Below are 22,025 nucleotides of genomic sequence, written 5' to 3' on the forward strand. Positions count from 1 at the left end.
AGGCTATTCATTATGAAATTATGTTAATGAAATGTAATGTTAATATTGTTTTGTAACATTTATTATAAATCACCGTATTTAGGGCTACCAATATACTTAAAAAGACAATAGATTTGATACATTTTGTAGTGCTTGACTCGCGAACTTTGAACAGCCTCGCAGATACAGAAAATTTATTTTTGAAAAATAGCGATCGCGGAAAAGGGGAATCGTGTAATTCGAACACGCTTAATTCGGGACCCTACTGTGTATATATATATATATATATATATGTATATATATATACTGTATATATGCACACACACACACATATATATATATATATATATATATATATATATATATATATATATATACTAAGACTCATCATAATTTTTATCATTGTCAATATCAACCATAATGGTGTTTAATTTCAAATTCTACCTTTGGGAATGGATATCCTGTGGAAATTCATTTATAATAAATGTTTCTGGCTAGGCAAAGATTCGAACTTGTGCCCCGAGTCAAAACCATGCCTGCGGGGACAACTCTACCAATCGAGCTATCTAGAGAGATATAAGTTCATTTCAAGTCCACTATACACTGTCATGTCGAATTCAGGATTGTGTTGTTAGACTTGCAATCAACCCATCTCCACCATGAGGGCTGATTAGTGAGTTTGCAACACGTGGCTATTTATGATGAATATATATCACTAGCAGTTGTGATTTTTTATTCTATCTATTTACCAAGGCACTTCTCCCAATTTTGGCTATAGCCGACATAAAAAAAGGAACATAAAGGTCTTTTCCTCTCCTCGCTCCTCCCAGCCTGACGAGGGATTCAGTCATGTTTGGCTGATACTGCTATAGTGCCACAACCCACCCTCCCCCGTTTTTCACCGCAAATGAAGTTTCATATGCCCAATCCCCTACTGCTGCTACGTCAGCGATCACCAAGGCGACTGGAGGAAGCAGAAGGGTCTATCTGAACTGCATCACAATCGCTTGCCATTCATTTCTATTTCTAGCATTCTCACTTGCCTCTCTCTTATTTATCCTCCTATCACCCAGAGCTTTCTTCACTCCATCCAACCTAAGAACATAAAACCATATAAAAAACATCATTACTAATATAACTTACCGATCAAAGAACATAAAACTATATAAAAGACCCAATTACTACTCTATCCAGTCACCCGCAGGAAACGATGACCACCCAATCAGAGCTGCAACCCACAGACCAGAAAACGAATCAATGGGTCACTGGCAACTGAACAGGTAAGCCCTCATTCAAGCTGAGTTTTGTCCTAATAATGTATAAAGACTCCAGGATTCACAGTTGGCTGACAGTACTATGTCTGTTAGTGATTTTGAAATTTTCTCTGGCAATGGCATGGCCTGATTTAAATGAATGGTCATCAATGGCATAAATTGGTTTTTTACTCAAATGTTTAGTGGTTCCTACCGATCTTCCAGTGAAGCACTCATTACAGAGTGCACATTTATAAGTGCATATGACACCATGGGGCAATCGGTACGAACCAATAGACCTTTAAGTAAAAAAACCAATTTTGGCCATTTATGGGCATTCATTTAAATCTGGTCATGACATTTCCAGAGAAAATTTGAAAATCACTGACAGACATAGTACTGTCAGCCAACTGTGAATCTTTGGGTCTTTATACATTTTTAAGACAAAACCCTGCTTGAATGAGGGCTTGCCTGTTCAGTTGCCAGTGACCCATTGATTTGTTTTCTGGTCTGTGGGCTGCTGCTCAGAGTGGGTGGTCATCTTTTCCTGCGGGGGACTAGATAGATTAGTAATTGGGTTTTTTATATAGTTGTATGTTCTTTGATTGGTATGTTATATCAGTAGTGAAGTCTTTTATATGGTTTTATGTTCTTAGGTTTGATTCTAAAGCTAGTTGGACAGTTCTTGGAAGTGTATCTTCCTAATTATGTAATTATTATAATTTATAAATTTTTTTATTAAATTTACCTAATAACAATTGCGGATAAGCTTAAGATGACAGAAGTTATGCCAAAAGCTACCAAATAATTATGATAGCAGCATTAACCATTTTATTTTTACTTAAATTGTGATTCCCAAGAGGAACCCAACTATCAACCCTGTGTATATATATATATATATATATATATATATATATATATATATATATATATATATATATAGATAGATAGATAGATAGATAGATAGATAGATAGATGTGTTTAGTGAATAATGGGAGAAATTACAAAAGATGATAGAAGGTGGAAGATTTAAATAGGGAGAGCAGAACTGTGGGACCGAAAATGATTGTGTAAAACTAAGATAAGGTTCAATGAAAATACAGAGAAACAACAAATAACAGTTATGAACGAGCCTCTAGAGATTGTTTATAAGTATACCTATTTAGGACAGACAGTAAATGTTTCCCAAAAATACAAGACCGAAAGTGAAATGCCACTACAATTTATAACTTATACATCAGAAACTTAGGTATCTTATGCATGAGAAACTAGGAGCCTTGCTAAAGCCTTAGAACATAGACTAGTTACAGATCAGAGAGCTATGGAAGGAATAATGATGGGAATAACACTAAGAGACAGAAAAAGAGCAACATAAATATGAGAGAAATCTAAAGTGAAGGAGATTTTTATATGTTAAAAAAAGAAATGGATAACTGAAGGATCCCTAGAGATTGTGTACAGCTGTAGTGCAGTGTCTTTGTTTCTGTATTTGAATTCTCTCTTTGTGTACCCTAATAGTTTTTGTACTTCCTTATCAGCTTTTATGCTCTGTTTGGTGAACTTCAAATCCTTGCTGATAATAATACCAAGATCTTCCTCCTGGTCCACACTTTCTATTTCATTACGCAGCAGTGAGTAATCTGGTTGTGGGTTACTATAATCTGTGTGCATGACTTCAAATTTCCCACAGTTAAAAGGCATTTGCCATTTTCTGGACCATTAGCTTCATTAGATCCTCTCTTAACCCTGGATAGGTATGCTCCTTGGACACCCCTTTAAGGCTATACTCGGTCGCGCGCGACCCCGACACAAAAAAAAAATTCTTGAAAAATCTGTTTTTGCAGTAACCTCCTGTTTTTTTTGCCAGAAAAAAATTCAATGAATGCTTAAAACTACTGTAAAGATAAATACTACTCATCTGCAGAAAAACTATTTATTATAAATATTTAAAAAAATTAAGTTGAAAAAAAAGATCTTACATAAAAATTCATAAAAAAAGAATTTATACATAAATACACAAATCCTTTTAGGAATTGATTCTTGAACGTTTAGGACACATCTTGATGTATTTTGGATGAAGTCGGACCCACGGAGGTGAAGATCTGAAATGAAAAAAAAAGGGTAACTTTTTTTGGCTAAAAAAATTTGTCCAAATTTCATGAATTTTTTTGGGTACCCAAATGAAATAGGAAGTGGCTAATTTTTTTAGGGAATAAACATATGTTATCCTAAAATAGAAATATGTAAAAAAATCTTCATTATTTTGTAAATTACATTTATATCAGGGGCCATATCTAAAGGTAATTTTTTGAGTACTTAGAAATTTCGTAAAAAAAATACATATATTTAATATATAATATGATATTTATGCAGGTAAAAATATACCAAAATATCACAAATTCTATAGGGAACAAGAATATATATAGATAGGGTAACTTACGCTTCGGATATGTCCACAAAATGGCCGCCAACCACACTGACTCAGACTCCCTAATCTGCCACTTGAAATGTAGGAAGGGTATGTCAATTTCAAGGTGTTATTTACTAATCTAATTATTCTTGGATATGCATAAAAATTGTATGGTGGGTTGCTGGATGATTGTCAATTATTTTACGACTATAAAATTAGAATTCTGACCCAAAAAAAAATTTTTGAAGGGAAATAAAATAGAAAAAAAAATTGTAAAACAATATATTTTAGCTAAAAAAATTTGATGATATTCAATTAAAAAAGAAGTAAACAAAATTTTCCGACAAATAAACATCTAAATGAATCATTACTCTGTGATAGTTCCTTAGTATGTAGTAATTTTGAAAGAAATGGGAAAAAACGAAAAAGTGGCAATCGCAGGAAAATCGAACACATACCTATATATATACGCCATATCTGGCTAAAAATAAAGATAGGCATGGGTAGCCAGATCATCTAGAAACACTTTCCAACACTATAAAAATATAAGTTTTGCGACACTACTTGCCAATTCCTTACGGTAACATGACCAAGCAAAAAAATGCAAAACAAATAAAAAGGGGCACTCGCGGAAAAATGGCCAACATTCTAATATACGGCATCTCAGATAAAAAAAAAGACATGCACGTTTAGCCCAACCATCAAGGCACATTTTCCGACAAATAAACATCTAAATGAATCATTACTCTGTGATAGTTCCTTAGTACGTAGTAATTTTGAAAGAAATGGGAAAAAACGAAAAAATGGCAATCACAGGAAAATCGAACACATACCTATATATACGCCATATCTGGCTAAAAAAAAAGATAGGCATGGGTAGCCAGATCATCTAGAAACACTTTCCAACACTATAAAAATATAAGTTTCGCGACACTACTTGCCAATTCCTTACGGTAACATGACTAAGCAAAAAAATGCAAAACAAATAAAAAGGGGCACTCGCGGAAAAATGGCCAACATTTTAATATACGGCATCTCAGATAAAAAAAGACATGCACGTGTTAGCCCAACCATCAAGGCACACTTTCTAACAAATAAACATGAAAAAAAATCAATAATATATGGCAGTTCCTTACTATGTAGTAAATTTTTACAAATGTTGAAAAAAAAAAAACAGAAATTGGCAACCGCAGGAAAATACCCCACATACCAATATCTACGGCGTATCTGACAAAAACAAAGTCACGCATGGGTAGCCAGATCATCTAGACACACTTTCCAACACTAAAAAAGCAAAAGTTTTGCGACACTATTTGGCAATTTCTTACGGAAAAATGACTTGGCCAAAAAATGAAAAAAACTGAAAAAGGGGCACTCGCGGTAAAATGGTCCTTGTGGTGATGAACGACATTTCAACTAAAAAAAAAATCATGCACATGGTAGCCAAACCATCCACCAAGACTTTCCACAACTGATAACCTATACAAGTTGCACCATTCTACGACAATTTCATAATACGTAATAACTTTGATAATTATGCAACTTACCTTAGAAGGGTAAACTCGGTCGCGCTCGACCCCGACGCGTCTCAGAAACCTGGGAAGGAGTACAGCTATAGCGATGCACATCTGGACACTACTAGAGCGTGTAGGCGAGTTACCAACTGCAGGTCGATCACCCACAAATTCAGTCACGGGGGTGAGTCACGTGAGAAAAACATCTTTTGTTTTGACGCTCGGGGTCGCGGACGACCCACCGTACCGTTCCAGGGTTAAGGCTTCTATGTCTTCTGAGTTTGCACCATGCGTAGTTTAGTATCGTCATCAAGTTTGGCTATTCTACTAGTGAATCCTAAATCTTTGTGGTTAATGTAGATCGGAAATAACAATGATCTAAGCATGGGTCCTTGAGGTATTCCACTTGTGACAGCTGCCCACTCTAAATCTTCTCCATTCATTACAACTCTTTGTGTTCTATTTGTTAGCCAATTTTCAATCCATTCATCTGGCTCGTCAATGATGCCTAGTGCTCTAATTTTGACCCTTAATTCCTTATGAGGAACTTTGTCGAAAGCCTTTTGAAAGTCGGTATATGATGTCTATTGCTCTGCTTTTGTCATAAATGCTAAACATGTGGAAAATTTCCAACAGATTTGTCACACATGATCTCTTTTGTCTAAAACCAGGTTGGCTGTCTATGAGATGGTTGTTTTTTTCTGTATGTTCTGCTGTTGAATCTACTATAATTGATTAAAAAATTATTCTAGGCACTGAAGTTAGACACACAGGTCTGTAGTTGTTAGGTTCTTCTTTTGGTCCCTTCTTGTAGATTGAAGGAACATTGCCTAGTTTCCATCCTTTTGGTGCCCCTCTCTCGTTGGCTGTCTTTCAGAATATGTAAAAGTGTGGGGTTATCTCTTCTTCTAGTTCTATAATCTCTATCAGTATCCTCTGGACATGGTGCCTTAGACTTACTGAGTCCTTTTATTTTCTTTTTGAGATCATCCATGGTAAAGGTGATTGTATTGAGGGATTTTGGCCTTTTATATTTGATAGTTGTTTCAGGGAGGGTCGTTGATTCTTCTGTAATGAATATAGTTGTGAAATAGGCATTCATGAGTTCGGCTTTTTCCAAATCATTTGTTTTAAGATTACCCTCCGAGTCTCTTAATGGGCTAATGTTGTTTTTAATTGGTTTTCTACTGTTTACATTTGCAAAAAATTATTTTTTTTTCTTCATTGTTCTTGGCCTTTTCAACTAGTTTATCTACTTTTCAGCTTAACTTCTTGTGCTCAGAAATTTCATGAATTGAATGCTGTGGACCCATTGATTCATGTTTGCTGTCTCTACTTCTTATTACATTGGCTATTTCTCTGTTGAACCACTTAGGTTGTGGAGTTCTACTTGGTAAAATTTTTTTATGCCGTAAACATTTAGCCCTTTTTTCTTTACATATTTCTACAAAGGAGTCCCATTGTGTATCTATGTACCCTATTCCGCCGAATTCAAAATTCTTGGTGTATTCCTTCAGTTTTATCCAGTTATACCATCTGTAGTCTATCTTTTTTATAATTTTACTTTGATGGTAGTTACATTTCTATACTGTTGTTTAGTCTTCTTGGCCTTAGCTACCCTTCCTCTAGTGGGTTTCATGAACTCTCTGCTTTTGTCGGTTATTTTCTCTGTAGGTTCTGTTCTTGATTTCACCTTAGTTTGTATTTCTTGGATACTAATCCCATTTTCTACATCATCTATGACTTTTTTGTTCCTTATTTCTCATTGATAGAACATGGACATGATGTCAGTCAGTTGTTTTCTTAGATACAAAGAGTTACAAGGATTTTGGATGTCTCAAAGACTTCTTAGTCCATCGGTGGAGACTCCATTTACTCTTTTGGAGAGCTATTTAGTTCAGGCATTTAGAGTTTTTTCTTATGAACTTATCCAACTTATTCTTGAACTTGTTTACCGTGTTACTGTTTACTACATCAGCTGGAAGTCTATTCAAAGTATTTGCTATTTTGTATGTTAAGAAATTGCCACATTGTGTGGTGGTGTATCTTTTCAATTCCGGTTTCTCTCTGTTACCTCTGGACTGATTTGTGCTAAGTGTGAATAGATTGGCTTTTTTTTCACTACTTTTATTCCAATGAAGCTTTCGGGTACATTCCTTAACCCATCATCAACTGCAAAAATATTTTTTTTTTTACTTTAACAAATACTTATAATATTCATATACATAGCGAACAGAGAAAAGTAGAGTTTTACAACATCGAAAGTTAAAAACAAAAAATTTAAGTTACAGTATTTACCTAAAAAGTTTTCTAATATAAATAGCACATCATGGAGTGAATTCCATAATTGGAATTAGACTAAAAACATAAATAAAATAATAAATACTTGAAACTATTTCAATGGAAAGCTCGAGGTTTCATTATTTAAAGTTGGCTTTAAGGTCTTAATTAGTAAACTTTCAGCGATTCAAATTTCAGATTGGCAATTCCCTCTAAATACAATGGAAAATTCATGTAGATTTACCTGCTTGTCACAAATGTTTTCTGAGTGGTCCCTCACGGATGACTGGAGGGGCCTAGCAAGGATCTTTTTTGTTCTGTAACTTCTCCCTTTATGTTTCGATGCTCTGACAGCTAGGGCCCTATTGCTAGAACCCAAATAGCAGTTATTACAAACTGCTCATTCATACTTGTAAACAATGTCAGAACACCAGTTAGAATGAGTTTTGTCTTTGTGATGGAAAAAGTTTTTCATTTTAAAGTTGTTATAAAAAAAATTTTACGTTGATCTTTGGAAAAAGTTGATTCATTATTATTTTTAATTCTTTATTTATCCCCTTGCATAATTGCTCTCCTTGATAATTCAGTTTTAGATATACAGTCTCTTTTTCTACACTACTTGTAATGGGCTTTTGTATGAAGATGTTGTTTAAGAACCTCTTTTAATTGACTTTTAAATATTTCAGCTGGGTATCCATTATTCAAAAAAAAAAAAGTATGTAAAAATTCTATTTCTATATTAAATTTGATATATTTTTTAGAAATTCTCCATGCTCTGTATAGAAAAGTTGAAAACGCATTCAGTTTAAAGTGGTGAAATGTAAAACTGGTGAAATTTAGGCCTACTCCGGTATAAGTTTCCTTTCTGAATACTGCAGTATTAATAGTACTTTGTTCTCTTTCCAACATTATATCTAAGAATGGTAATTTATGGTTTTCTTCTTCCTCTTTCGTGAAAATTATCTTAGGATGTTGAGAATTTAAATAAGTAAAAAATTGTTCAGCATGCTCTTTTTTCTCAAATATTATATATGTGTCATCCACATACCGTCTGTAAAATATAGACTTAAAATCTATTGGACATTGTTCTAACCATTTCTTTTCGTAATAACATAGAAAGACATTTGCTAAGGGTGCACTAAGAGGTTGTCCCATTGCCAACCCATATTTCTGTTTATAGTAGTCGTCATTAAACATGAAGTAGCTGTTATCTGTTGCTTGTTTCAACATTTGTTTGAGTTCTTCTTTACCTACATACGTAACCATATTTTCATCATTTATTTGCTCAAGTATTATATTAATTGTTTCTTTAACTGGCACATTAGTGTAAAGGGATTCTATGTCGTAGCTGACCATATAGTTATCACTATTTATCTGTATATTCTTTAAGTCATCTATAAGCAGCATACTGTTTATTAAAGTATACTCGTTAAAAGTGAAGTTTTCTATGAATTGTATTAGGAATTTTGAGAAAGCGTACAATGGTGTTTTTCTAACTGATATTACTGGTCTAATAGGAATATTTTCTTTGTGTATCTTAGGCAATCCATGTAAAATTCACGGTCTTGTACCTGTTGCATATACCTCTTTATATTCTTTTTCTGTTATAATTCCCTTTGATTGCAATTTTCTTGGATTTCTGGTAAGTCTATCTTCGAGTAATATCATATGTTTGAGTGGGTCATCTACATTCACCTTTTCAAAAGTATTATCCTTTTCAAGTACCCACTTATGTTGACTGTGGTTGCCCTTTTGCTGATGAGTCCCCATTCTCTCTCCCTGAGTTCCATCACTTAGACGATGCTACCATACCAAGATAACTCTTAAAGGAAGGGTAATGAATATCCCATGGCAGGGCATCTTAAAAGAGATGTTAATGAGGCCTGTATAACTTTATTAGTACATGGCTTCCTCCTAAAGGGGACCTTCAATAGTCCTTCTTGGCCATAAAGGGCTACAGGTTTGTCCTCTCCCATGCCATGAGCAGCAAAGGCAAAGAACACAATCTTTCTCCTGTATTAGACAAATGATCACTATCCCTACACAAGTAAAAAAAAATATAAGCCCACGAAGTCCACAAAATATACACTTCTCTGATCTTTAAACACTACATGAAGAATTGGTATTGTTACTCCATTAGGTAATTGTGTTTGTGGTATCTCTAGCCCTTCTGATTACTGTCCAGTTTTTATAACCCACATTATCCGAAGGTTTTTAATGCCTTTTGTCAAAACGTCAAAATGTTTATACTGAAGGTAATAGTTTATTCCCTTGTGTGCAATTTGGCTTTTGCAAAGAGCTTGGAGCATGTGATGCCCTTCTTACCATTTCCAATGCTGTATAAAAATCCATTGATTGTGGTCAGGATGTTTGTATAATTGGCTTTGATTTTAGTGCTGCCTTTGACTGTGTTATTTATGACACTTTTTCAAACTTGAACAATTGGGAGCAAGGGAGTCTTTCCTTAGCATCATTATTGAATTTTTAAGCAATAGATCATAAAAGAGTGATTGTTGATAGGCACCATAGCGAGTATAAGAATGTGATGTATGGTGTTCCTTGGGTGAGTGTTCATGGCCCATTGCTTTTTGTCACATAATATGGGGTTTAGCTTAGAAAACTAGCATCTTGCATGTGCAGATGATGCTACACCATTTGCTTCAATTACATATCCTGATTTTAGATCTGGGGTGGTTGACTCTCTTAATAGAGATCTAGCTAGAATTATTTCATGGTGCAAATTATGGAGCATGAAGTTGAACTCTAACAAAACTTTAAATTATGATTGTAAGTAGGTTGAGTATAGCAGATCGTCAACATCTAGATCTCGGCATTGATAATGTTTCTTTAACTCTATATGTCTTGAAATTTTAGGTGTGTTTCTTGGTTGCAAATTTACTTTTGAGAATCATATTTTGTCTTCTTCAATTGCACAAAAATATTTACTTTTTGTGAAAGTCTTTTTTTAAGATTTTTGTTTTGAAGAGATGTTTTAATTCTTTTATTCTCTCTTGTTTCAAGTATTGTTTACCTGTCTGGTCTTCAGCTGCTAAATCTTATCTTAATTTGTTTTACAAAAACCTGCTGTCTGTTGATTTTTTATAACTGATGTTAATATTTATCTCTTCCACTGTCATTCAGTTAGTTCTTTATGCATGTTGCATGAGGATTTTCATGATTCTGACTATCATTTGTATTCTGATCTTTCCAGACTGTACCATTCTGTATGTAGTACAGTACTGTAACAGATATTTAGTTAATTATTAAACAATATTCTTGAAGTTTTATTTCAGCTGTGACCAGATTTTGGAATGTTCTTCCTAATCAGGCAGTTGAATGGGTGGAACTTCAGAAGTTCAAACTTGCAGTGAATGATTTTATGTTGTTTATGTTGAACAGGCTGTCATAAGTCTCTCTTCATAGTTTATATGTGATACCAGTACATATATTTTAATGTTTTCACAGATCTTAAGGGGTTCAATATTCATTTTTCGTTGCTTCTCGTGCAGTTTATTCGTTTCTTTATTTCCCTTCCTCACTGGGTTATTTTCCTTGTTGGAGACCTTTGGCTTATAGTATTCTACTTTTCCTAATATTAATAATAATAATAATACTAATGATTATAATAACGATGATGATGACGATGATGATGATTAATAATAATAATAATAATAATAATAATAATAATAATAATAATAATAATAATAACAATAATAACAATTAATAATGATAATAGTTATTAATTATTAATAGAAATTATTAATAAATAATGAAAATATTAAATAGTTAAATAATTAATAATAATAATGATAATAATAATGATAATAATAATAATAATAATAATAATAATAATAATTATAATAATAATAATAACAATAATAATAATAATTATAATAATAGCAAAACCATAATCCAGCCTCACTCAGTTTTATTTAAAAGTCTTTGCTCACGAACATATAAACCCAATCTTGAGTTACGATATGCAAAGATTAAAAAGCTAACTGTTGATAAACATATCCTCTCTCAATATGTTATTTAAAACTATATGGCCCCCAACAGGGTGAGTACCATGTGTATGACTGCTACTTTACTTCTGCGTGCACCATGAGACACTAGCCTTTGCTCCAGCGAGACACTTCAGTGATGCCTTTCGGCAATTACTGCTCTTCTTTGTGGGCATCGCTCTTGTCTACCTAACCTCAGTAGCTAATGAAATAACTTTTATTGAAAAAGCTACTTTTCTTGGTGCAAGATTACTCTTTTTCAGTGTGTAATCCCTTAATACATTCTCACCCCCAATCATGCATGCATTCTTTCCTCGTATGGGACATAAACAATTGAAGAATAGCATTCGGCCCATCAGGTCAAGCCACATGGAGCGAGGAAATTTATTCTGATCTTTTGTGAATGCTTGGGGAGTTATTTCATGGTGATTAGGATAACCTATAGTAATGTGTTTGTATATTGAAAAAGTTTATTGTATCATAAACATTGCAAATACAATACTCTGTGGGTTCCTTTCTTGTGTTTGAAACTAGTGGCCTTTGTGTGAGGTCTATGAAATCGGACTATGTTTACTCCTATGTTGTTTGCAGTTGTAACACAATAAATGATGCTTTCTCTATGTTACTATTTATGCTTTCCTTTTGTTTTCTTCTTGGCTGTATTGTATTTCTAACTACAAATTATTCCTGCTCCCTTTTATGTCTCATTTTAGAAAGATTCCTTATCATTCTACATGTAACTTCAATAATAATAGTGATGATAATAACTCTTGGAAAGAAGACATCGTACTTGTCGTGTTGAAGGGGAATGCTGAATTATAGTATTTAACTTAAAACAAAATTGATTGCTGCATTAACACAGCAGCTTTCATGGTGATCATGTTATACTGTTTTTGAAATAGGTACAATAATACTAAATTTCATATTTCTTATATATATTTAGTACTGTTACCTGTAAATATTAAATGATACAATTAAAAACCATCAGCAATGTTTGTATGCCCTTCAGCTATTGAAAGGAATATTAGACAATTGTCATGAAAACTTTCTCCTAAGAAATTTCATACTGTCGTTTGAAAAATAAAGAAACCTCAAGTTAGATTATTGCAATATATTTATTTTCTATTTTACTGGTCTTTGGTTGTATGTAATTGTTATAATCTTATTTTTCAGTATGGCGATGAGAGGAAAATAATTATTTTCTTTGCTACTCAAGATATGGTTGACTATCATACAGCTCTCTTCTCACAAGTATTGTCAAGGTAAATTGAGGGTGCAAAGAAGAATTTATTTGAGTTATGTTTGATTAGAATGTAGATGTTTTTACAATATATGCTTTCCAATTTATTAATGATACAGTAAAATAAATATGTATTACTGGTTTTGCCTCATAATCTGTGTAGATAGTTCTCTTACGGAAAAACTTTGTATCAAGTGAAATGATTGCTACCCAACTGGTAGTTTTGCAGTGTGAAATATTTATTTTTCTATGAATCTCCTATGATGTTCATATTGTTTTTGTTCTTGGAAGCTTGGTTTTGTTCAAGTAACTTCTTAAAAATTGAAAGATTACCTATTTTCTTTCCTTCCAATATAATAATACCTCTCAAATAAAGACAAACGAAGTCTAATGACAATAGCATGTTTTGCATGTCATATCATCTTAAATCTTGAGGTTAACATGACACCAAGTTGATGTGCACTATTTCTTTTAGTGGTTTAAAGAGGTATTCTCCAGCATTTGTTATGAATTTCTGCATAATTTTTTCAAAGGATTTTTTTTTTTTTGTGATCATGATCTATATTCTCTGCTTATCCTGTGCCAGGTTCTATTTTTTAATTTAGAGATTTATTGTGAGGAAAGAAAGATCCTCGCTGTTCTTCTTTGGAAAGTATGTTCATGGTTAAGGATTAAATTAAAGTTCAAAGCATAAGAGTAAGCTTGCTTTTAGTTCAAGTGGAAAATCAGAGGACTGGAATAGTTCATTTTAAAGTTAATTGTGATTTATAATGCCACTACAGCTGTTAACTTTACTACACTCCCAACGAATTTAGTTTTGATAGTCATGAGCTTGAAAAGCTTTTAATGTCATTATCTACTATTGCGAAAGCTCAGAAGACCAACAAGTCTTTGTTTAACGGTAATTTTTTTAGCCTAACCTGCCCTGTTTCAAACCCTAACTTAATCCCTCAGTAACGGTTGTAATGATATTAACTTTGTACACAAGTTAAATCATTCTTTTTGTTTTAAAAATGGCCTACACATTTACACTTCCCACCAAGCAAAGTTATCCAATAGATGTGTTTACTTAGGTGCAGGGTGGATAACAATGTAGACGGGTAAGAATTTTAAATTGGCGTCCTTTTATTGTTATCTTTTGACCCTGATGATATTGTCTATACACTACTTGAGTAGCTAATGAGGTCTTGTGAAAGTGCAGGATATTACCAATTTAATAATACCTAATACGTACCTGCAACTAATTTTTTCGCATGGAAAAAAGGGCTCAATGACCCACATGGGGCATTATTTGGAAGGGGGAACAAAGGAAATTCCATTCCCACAGACCTAATGGATTGTGAAAAATCGGGTTAAAAACTGTATTATAGGAGTGCATGGCACCCCTATCTTCCTACTAGATTAATATGGTATGAAAAGATAGATATGATTAGATAGAAAGTTTCAACTTCAAATAAGGATTAATCAATTTATCAGTTTACATTTATGTTGCTAGATACCTAAATGAAGTTATTAGTTTTAGATAAGAACCACTGTATTATCTTCTGATAATAGGAAAATATTGAATTGGTAATTCAGGTTTACATAAAATGCATTTCATATTCACACTGCATGGTTTCTGGTACAGCTAATAATGCAGTTCAGTGTTATTTATTGACTAAGAAATGGTTAAATGGAGGTTTATTCAAAACTAGCAAGTATCTAGACTAGTAATACCGCTTCAGCTGTTTGTTTATACGGAAAATAAAAACCATTGTACTTTGATAGGGAGAGGTTTTCAGTGAGAACTGGAACTGTCTTTCGAATTGTTAAAGGAAGTGTTAATCAACTGGTGCTGGAGCAGGCAAGAAATCCCGCCTCCTTACAAGCTTGAATTTGCCTCACTTTGCTTTTGATTGCAATAGAGTACAGATGTACTCCTTGCTCCTTGATCGAACTTTCTAATTTTAATTTTTTTTTTTTCAGGAAGTAAGTGCTGGTTGTAAGTGTTAATGAATGTGATGCCAGAGATCCGTATTTGCCAGGAAAAAGTTGGATGTTGCAACAAGTTTATGAGTAAACCGACTGTAGATCCACACTTTCTGTGCTTCTTGTAGGCGGCATCATTGTTCGCAATCATCCTTATGTAACGTTTGGAGGTCGTGGCCTCCTGTGAAGTGGCAGGCATACAACTGATGGGGAAGAAGATAGCTAAGCCTTTGCTGGTGTCTGTCTTGGCAGCACCCAAGAAAACACAGAAGAAGTCTTTTGATTCTCCATCTCCTCAGTGGGTGCATATGCTGACGCTGGCTGTGCATACACCCTTGATTCAGTCCCCAGAGAGTATGCATCAGGACCTGCATTTGTGGGCTTTTCAGGTTTCCGGGGTATACAGTATAGGGTTTCCACAGTATTTGCTTCACCCCTTTGGAAGCTTGAAGCTCCTCACCTGTCTATGTGTAGACCACTGACCACAACTTTAACCTAAGAAAGTGTTAGACTTCCGTAGGTCTTTCAGGTAGGCCCGCTATCACTTTGACGGGTCTAGTAGCTAAGACTACCTCTCCCCTGGTTTCCCCGGTGCCAGTGTCTCCCGTCATGATGCCAGTGGTGAAAGGCGTGGTGGTCCCCCATTGTTAGGGGCCCAGGTGTCCCCCCATAGTTAGTGACCCAGGTGCCCCCCCTCCCCCAAGCCCAAAAGAACTGTCAAGCTCATAAAGTGACACCTGTAGCATCAGGGAAAGTTCCAGCATCTGAGGTATGTAAAGCTTAAGTGTGGGTGTGAGTCAGTCTCAGGGCCAAATGTGTGTTTTGCTTCTGTGGGCGGGGTTACTCCGGTCAACCCTGTGTTAGCCACCCCTTCCCCAGTGTCCGTCACCCCGATCCTTGTGCCTAAAGGCCCAAGGCCTGTTAACCCTGCTCTGTCTGTGTCTTTACCTTTGCCTGTGACCCAGCTTGTTACCATATCGCGGAACCCCTGTTAGTGTGCCTTCCATCTCTCCTGTGATCGTGTATCCCAGTGTTGTGATTCCTTTGGGAACAAACTGTGTTCCCTAGGGTAACATCATCGTGTTGGTTACTTATACCTCGACTACTCTGCTAACAGAGCCTGAGGTAAGAGTCAGGAAGAAGAAGCATGCTCATTGTTCTTCTGATTCATCCTCTACATCCTCTGACCATGATTTCTCTTAGTCTAAGAGGAAGAGGGGGAAGAAGGACAGGAAGAAGTACTGTACAGTGACATGTGGCTTTCAACCATGGCTCCATGTTGGATGCACATTCTAGGTGCATGAGGCTGGAGCAGTGACCCCATCACCATGGCTTCCCGGGGCCGTGGCTCGAGTTTCCTCTTCTACCCTGGTAGAAGGTTGGCCAGGGCACCAGCCACCCGTTCACATAATACCACTAGAGAGTTATGGGGTTCTTTGACTGGCCAGACAGTACTGCATTGGATTCTCCTCACGGATTATGGTTCATTTTCCCTTTGCCAACACATACACCAAATAGTCTGGCCTATTCTTTACTTATTCTCCTCTGTCCTCATATACCTGGCAACACTGAGATTACCAAACAATTTTCCTTCCCCCAAGGGGTTAACTACTGCACTGTAATTGTTCAGTGGCTACTTCCTCTTGGTAAGGGTAGAAGAGACTCTTTAGCTATGGTAAGCAGCTCTTCTAGGAGAAGGACACTGGAAAATCTTATCTTGAGGATATACGCGGGCACACTATTCTATCCTATTTCTCTTCCTCTTGTTTTTTAAAGATTTTATAGTTTATATAGGAAACATTTATTTTGATATTGTTACTGTTCTTAAGATATTTTATTTTTCCTTGCTTCCTTTCCTCACTGAGCTCTTTTCCCTGTTGGAGCCCCTTGGCTTATAGCATCTTGCTTTTCCAACTAGGGTTGTAGCTTAGCAAGTAATGATAATGATAATAGATTGGCCAGGGCACCAGCCACCCGTTAAAATACTACCACCAGAGAGTTATTGGGTCGTTTGACTGGCCAGACAGTACTACATTGGATCCTTCTCTCTTCTCACTGACGGGATGTTGACCATTGAAGGCTTTGGAACCCGGCCCATTGAGGACTTTGAATTCTTCCCTCCCGGCCTTCAATTCCCCTTCCCAGGCTTCGCCCGGCTAACGGAAGAAGCTCTTGTCCGGCTAGATAAGGTCCCTAAGGAGACCGTTATCTTCCCAAAAGAACAGGCTCAGTCTGTTTGGGTTTGAACCCTGAACAAGTGGGGTTGCACGAACACCATGCTGACTCCCCACAAGAGCACATACACTATGTTTCTTGTGGACGAGCAGACCCCTACTCCTTGCGTCACCAAGATGGTGGACTTAGCTCTTCAAGCAGTGGCCGAAGACAAACCTTTGCCCCAGCTTCGGAAGACAGACCCTACATCTCTTCTGCTCCCATCAGATAATGAATGTTGGCTTAACATTCAGTCAACATTTACCTCTGGTAAGTTATCTGCTGATTGTGCGTCGACGCAATTTAGCGAACGACTTCCAAGACTTCCCGAAACCTTAATTCGACTCGAGTTCGAGTCCCGGTCTAGGTTTAGCAGGAGCCTAAACATCTCGACGATGGTGGAGATGTTTTCCCTCAACTTTGATGAGGAACACACTTTTAAGGTCATGACAAAGGCCACCTTACAATCCTTGTTATCGGATTGCTATGACTTCTTGGTAGCCAGAAGACGTTGCCGTAGGCATGTTCTATCAGAGGCTACTATCCGCCATAAGCCGAATAAGCTCATTAAAACCTCCGCTTGGGGTCCGGACCTGTTTCCGGAGGACATGGTCAACTCGGTGTTAAGCGAAGCTGCCAGGGTGAACCAGAGCCTCAAGGTCCGTTGGGGTCTCACTCCCAAACGGAAGTTCGTACAGTCGAACGTTCAATCCCGGGGCAGGAAAAGGCTACGTCCTTACAGCTCTGCCCAGTTCCGCCAACCTCTCCAGGTAGTCCAGCCAGTCCCGGTTGCTCAGACCATCCAACCCTCCACCTCCAAGCCTCAACCCCAAGAGGAATATGTTCTCGTCCCTAAAAGCCAAGTGGCTTCAAGTTTGTTCACCTCACCGGCTTACAACCCTGCCTATGAGTCCCGGGGTTCCTCTCAAGGATACCAGCAAGGCAGGGGCCTTGGTTCAAGAGGCTCCTTTCAGAACAGAGGCAAGGGGAGATATTTCTCCCGTGGAAAGGGATCACGCGGAGGCCGTGGCGGAAAATCCTCCAACTACTGAGATTCCTCAGGTAGGAGGGAGGCTTTATGCGTTCAGGAGTCGCTGGAGGTTCAGTCCCTGGGCCTTCAGCATAATTTCCAAGGGCCTGGGGTGGAGTTGGATAGAAGGGCCTCCTCCACCGAACAAATTCCATCAACTCCTGACACCGGATCTGACCCTGTTTACCCAGGATCTATTGCGCAAGAACCCGATCAAAGAAACAAAACATCTGAAGTTTCAAGGTCGCTTATTCAGCGTCCCGAAAAAAGACTCAGACAGCCGGAGAGTCATCCTCGATCTTTCCCGGCTAAACTTGTTCATTCAATGCGACAAGTTTCACATGCTTACCGTCTTGCTGGTACGGACCTTACTTCCCCGTGGGGCCGTCACCACCTCCATCGATCTTACCAATGCTTACTATCACGTTCCAATAGCGAGACATTTTTGCCCATTCCTAGGATTCAGACTAGGCAACAAGGCTTACACGTTCAAAGTGATGCCTTTCGGGCTCAACATCGCGCCCAGAATTTTCACGAAACTGACGGAATCAGTCATTCAAGAACTTCGAACCCAAGGGGTCCAAGTCGTCGCATATCTGGATGACTGGCTAATCTGGTCAGACAACGTTGAGGATTGTCTCAAAGCGACAAACAAAGTGATCCAGTATCTTCCGTCTCTGGGATTCCAAATAAATTTCAGAAAGTCCCGCCTAACACCGGAGACCAAGTTTCAGTGGCTGGGATTACAGTGGGACCTACGCTCTCACACCCTATGTCTTCCCAGGTCCAAGAGAATAGAGATTGCGAAGAATACCAAACGCTTTCTCTGGGAAAAGATAACATCCAGAAGGAATCAAGAAAAGATCCTAGGATCCCTACAATTCGCTTCAGTGACAGACCTCCTTCTGAAAGCGAAACTGAAGGACAAACCGGGTTTGGCGCTCCAGAGCGAACAACAAATTTCGAGACAAGAAGACCCGTCTTCCTTCCATTCTTCGGAAGAGGCTTCTCCCATGGACAACCACCAAGAGCCTGTCGAAATCGGTCCCGCTTCGGTACCCTCCTCCAAAGATAGTCATCCACACGGATGCCTCCCTATCAGGTTGGGGAGGTTATTCCCAACACAGGAAGGTTCAGGACTTTTGGTCCGCAATGTACCAACAGTTCCACATAAACGTCCTAGAAGCCATGTCGGTCTTACTAACTTTAAAACGTCTTTCCCCGGCCAAGAAGCAACACCTGAGACTAGTTCTCGACAACGAAGTTATAGTCCGTTGCCTAAACAGGGGGGGCTCCAAGTCAGGCACCATCAACCATGTGATGGTAGCAATCTTTTCCCTAGCAGCCTCAAACCAATGGCACCTATCAGCTGTCCATCTGGCTGGAGTTCGGAACGTTGTGGCAGACGCACTCTCAAGGACGACCCCGTTGGAGTCAGAATGGTCACTAGATCAAAAATCGTTTCAGTGGATCCTCTCCCAGGTACCGGACCTCCAGGTAGATCTCTTCGCTACGGAGTCTAACCACAAACTGAAATGTTATGTGGCCCCCAACCTGGACCCTCGGGCTTACGTCACGGATGCCATGTCTCTGAACTGGAACACCTGGGAAAGGATTTATTTTTTCCCACCGGTGAACCTATTGATGAAGGTGCTGGACAAACTTCGAACCTTCAAAGGTCAAGTAGCCCTGGTGGCCCCCAATTGGCCAAAGAGCAATTGGTTTCTTCTTTTACTGGAGCTGAGTCTCCGCCTTCGCCAGATTCCCAACCCGACTTTGACCCAAATAGTACAAACGCGCACTGTGTTCGCTTCCTCAAACATTCGGAACGCCCTAACTTTATGGACTTCATGAAGTTTGCGGCCCACAAAGGGGCTAACATAGATCCCCAGAATACTTTATTCTTAGAATCAGATAAGAGAGACTCCACTCTTCGTCAATATGACTCAGCGGTCAAAAAACTAGCAAAGTTTTTGAAGGATTCTAATGTTGTCTTTATGACAGTAAACCTTACGGTTACCTTTTTCAGAACCTTGTTTGAGTCAGGTTTGGCAGCTAACACTATTACTACCATTAAGTCTGCCTTGAAGAAAATTTTTCTGGTCGGGTTTAATATAGATCTAACAGACTCATTGCTAGCTTCAATTCCAAGAGCTTGTGCCAGACTGAAACCATCCATTCGTCCTAACTCGGTTTCCTGGTTTCTCAATGATGTCCTCAAACTGGCGTCAGAAACCATCAACGACTCATGTGAGTATATACCTCTACTCAGAAAAACTCTATTCCTTATGAGTTTAGCATCCGGCGCTAGAATTTCAGAATTAGCGGCCTTGTCAAGAGATCCAGGCCACATCGAGTTCCTTCCATCAGGAGAAGTTCTCCTCTCCCCAGACAAAGTCTTCTTGGCCAAAAATGAAGACCCTCAGAACAGATGGTCCTCCTGGAAAATTATCCCGCTCCCTCAGGATCCTTCCCTGTGTCCTGTTACCACTCTAAAGTCCTTTCTATCAAGGACTTCCTATAAGACCTCAGGACCCTTGTTCGTCAGAGAACAGGGAGGGACTATAACTTTAAAAGGGATCAGACAACAGATTTTGTATTTTATCAAACAGGCTAATCCTGAGTCTTTCCCTCACGTCCATGACATACAGGCGGTAGCAACCTCAATAAATTTTTTCCATCACATGAACTTTGCAGATCTTACTAAATATACCGGATGGAAATCCCCGTCAGTGTTCCGGCGGCACTATCTGAAACATCTAGAGGCCCTTCAGCTCGCTACCGTAGCCGCAGGGAGCGTGGTATCCCCCGAACAAATTAATTCCTAATTAATTCCTGAAGGTACTATGTCTTGCCATCTTCTTCCTCTTACCTGCCTCACTTACAGTTCCTACCTGAGTTCAGTTTGTTATGTCACACCCATGGGTGTCCCCATGTCTTAGATATTGTTTATCTCTATTATTAATTGTCATATTTACATTTTGTCCTGCGAACTGTATTTCTTTTATGTCCAGTTTTATATGGTTTTATCTAAGACATTCTGACCTCAGATCCAATTTTGATTTCAAGTATTATTTTCACATTTTGTCATCCCTTCCTGGGATATTATACCCTGTCAGTTTTTGATGTTATAAAAGACTATCGTCTACTACTACAACTCTTGATTAAACTACTGTTATGTTATGTTGATTTTAATTCGTTCCCTTATATTTACTGAAGTTTGGGTTCGTTTCTCTGGTACTATTTCACTGGCCGGCACAGGTTGAGCCCAGAAAAGGGATTTTGACGAAGGAAAAATCTATTTCTGGGCGAGAGACCTGTGCCGCCCAGTGAACCCACCCTAGTTGTCCCCCCCTGATCAGACCCCAAACTTAAAGGTGCTATAGGGAGTGCTGGGCAAGCGTCGGTAGAGTTAGTAGTACTAGTCTGCGCGGCAGGGAAGGTTGATCTGCACCTCACTATTGAGGGATTTTTAAGAGGAGATATCTAAATGGTACGAGACCTCTGGTCATATTACGCCCTAGATTATACCGACACCAATAGGTGAGCGAGCTAGTTCAACCTAGCATTCCTATGCATTTTTTCTCTGGTAATATTTTAGCAGTTATATTCCTTAGAAATGGTGCTTTAGGAGCATTTCACTGGCCGGCACAGGTTGAGCCCAGAAATCTATATTTTGATTAACGAAGAATTTATTATGCAGTGTGTAACAAAGGCCTTTAATTATTATAGAATAAATATCGAGACTAATTTATAGTTAGGTGCATAACAAGTATTTTAGTTTTACTGTAGTGAGATTCATCTTCATGGAATATGTCGTCGTGAATTTAACTTATCATGAAATTTACCAAGTAGAATTTACCGGTCACCAATGTTATGCTACTTTTATTAGAGATTGTAATCTCTTGTCACTTGACAACTCAGCTGATTCTCTTGCAATAAATACATATATTTTCATCTGAGCCTAAGAAAAAACTCCAAACCCATTCACATCCTGTTCATGGATTCTCTTCATCAGGAAAGTAAGAAAAAAAAGGCTCAGAGAGAGAATTGAAATTTTTTGTAATGATACATTTTAAACTGTAAATGCTTAATTTCTCTCTCTGATCATCAACAACTGAGGCTACACTGGG

At 37.7% G+C, this 22,025-nt stretch overlaps 1 protein-coding gene across 1 annotated transcript in view; it reads left to right on the forward strand.

Annotated features, from left to right (window-relative positions):
• LOC137639547 (ATP-dependent DNA helicase DDX31-like) overlaps positions 1 to 22,025 on the forward strand; it is a 254,114-nt gene that overhangs the window by 70,185 nt on the left and 161,904 nt on the right. The window contains exon 4 of the mRNA XM_068371813.1: positions 12,614 to 12,702. Coding sequence (XP_068227914.1) covers positions 12,614 to 12,702 — 89 coding nt within the window. The remainder of the gene's footprint in view (positions 1 to 12,613; positions 12,703 to 22,025) is intronic.

This window comes from Palaemon carinicauda, chromosome 4 (genome assembly GCF_036898095.1).
Source record: "Palaemon carinicauda isolate YSFRI2023 chromosome 4, ASM3689809v2, whole genome shotgun sequence".
Taxonomy (NCBI): Eukaryota; Metazoa; Arthropoda; class Malacostraca; order Decapoda; family Palaemonidae; genus Palaemon; species Palaemon carinicauda.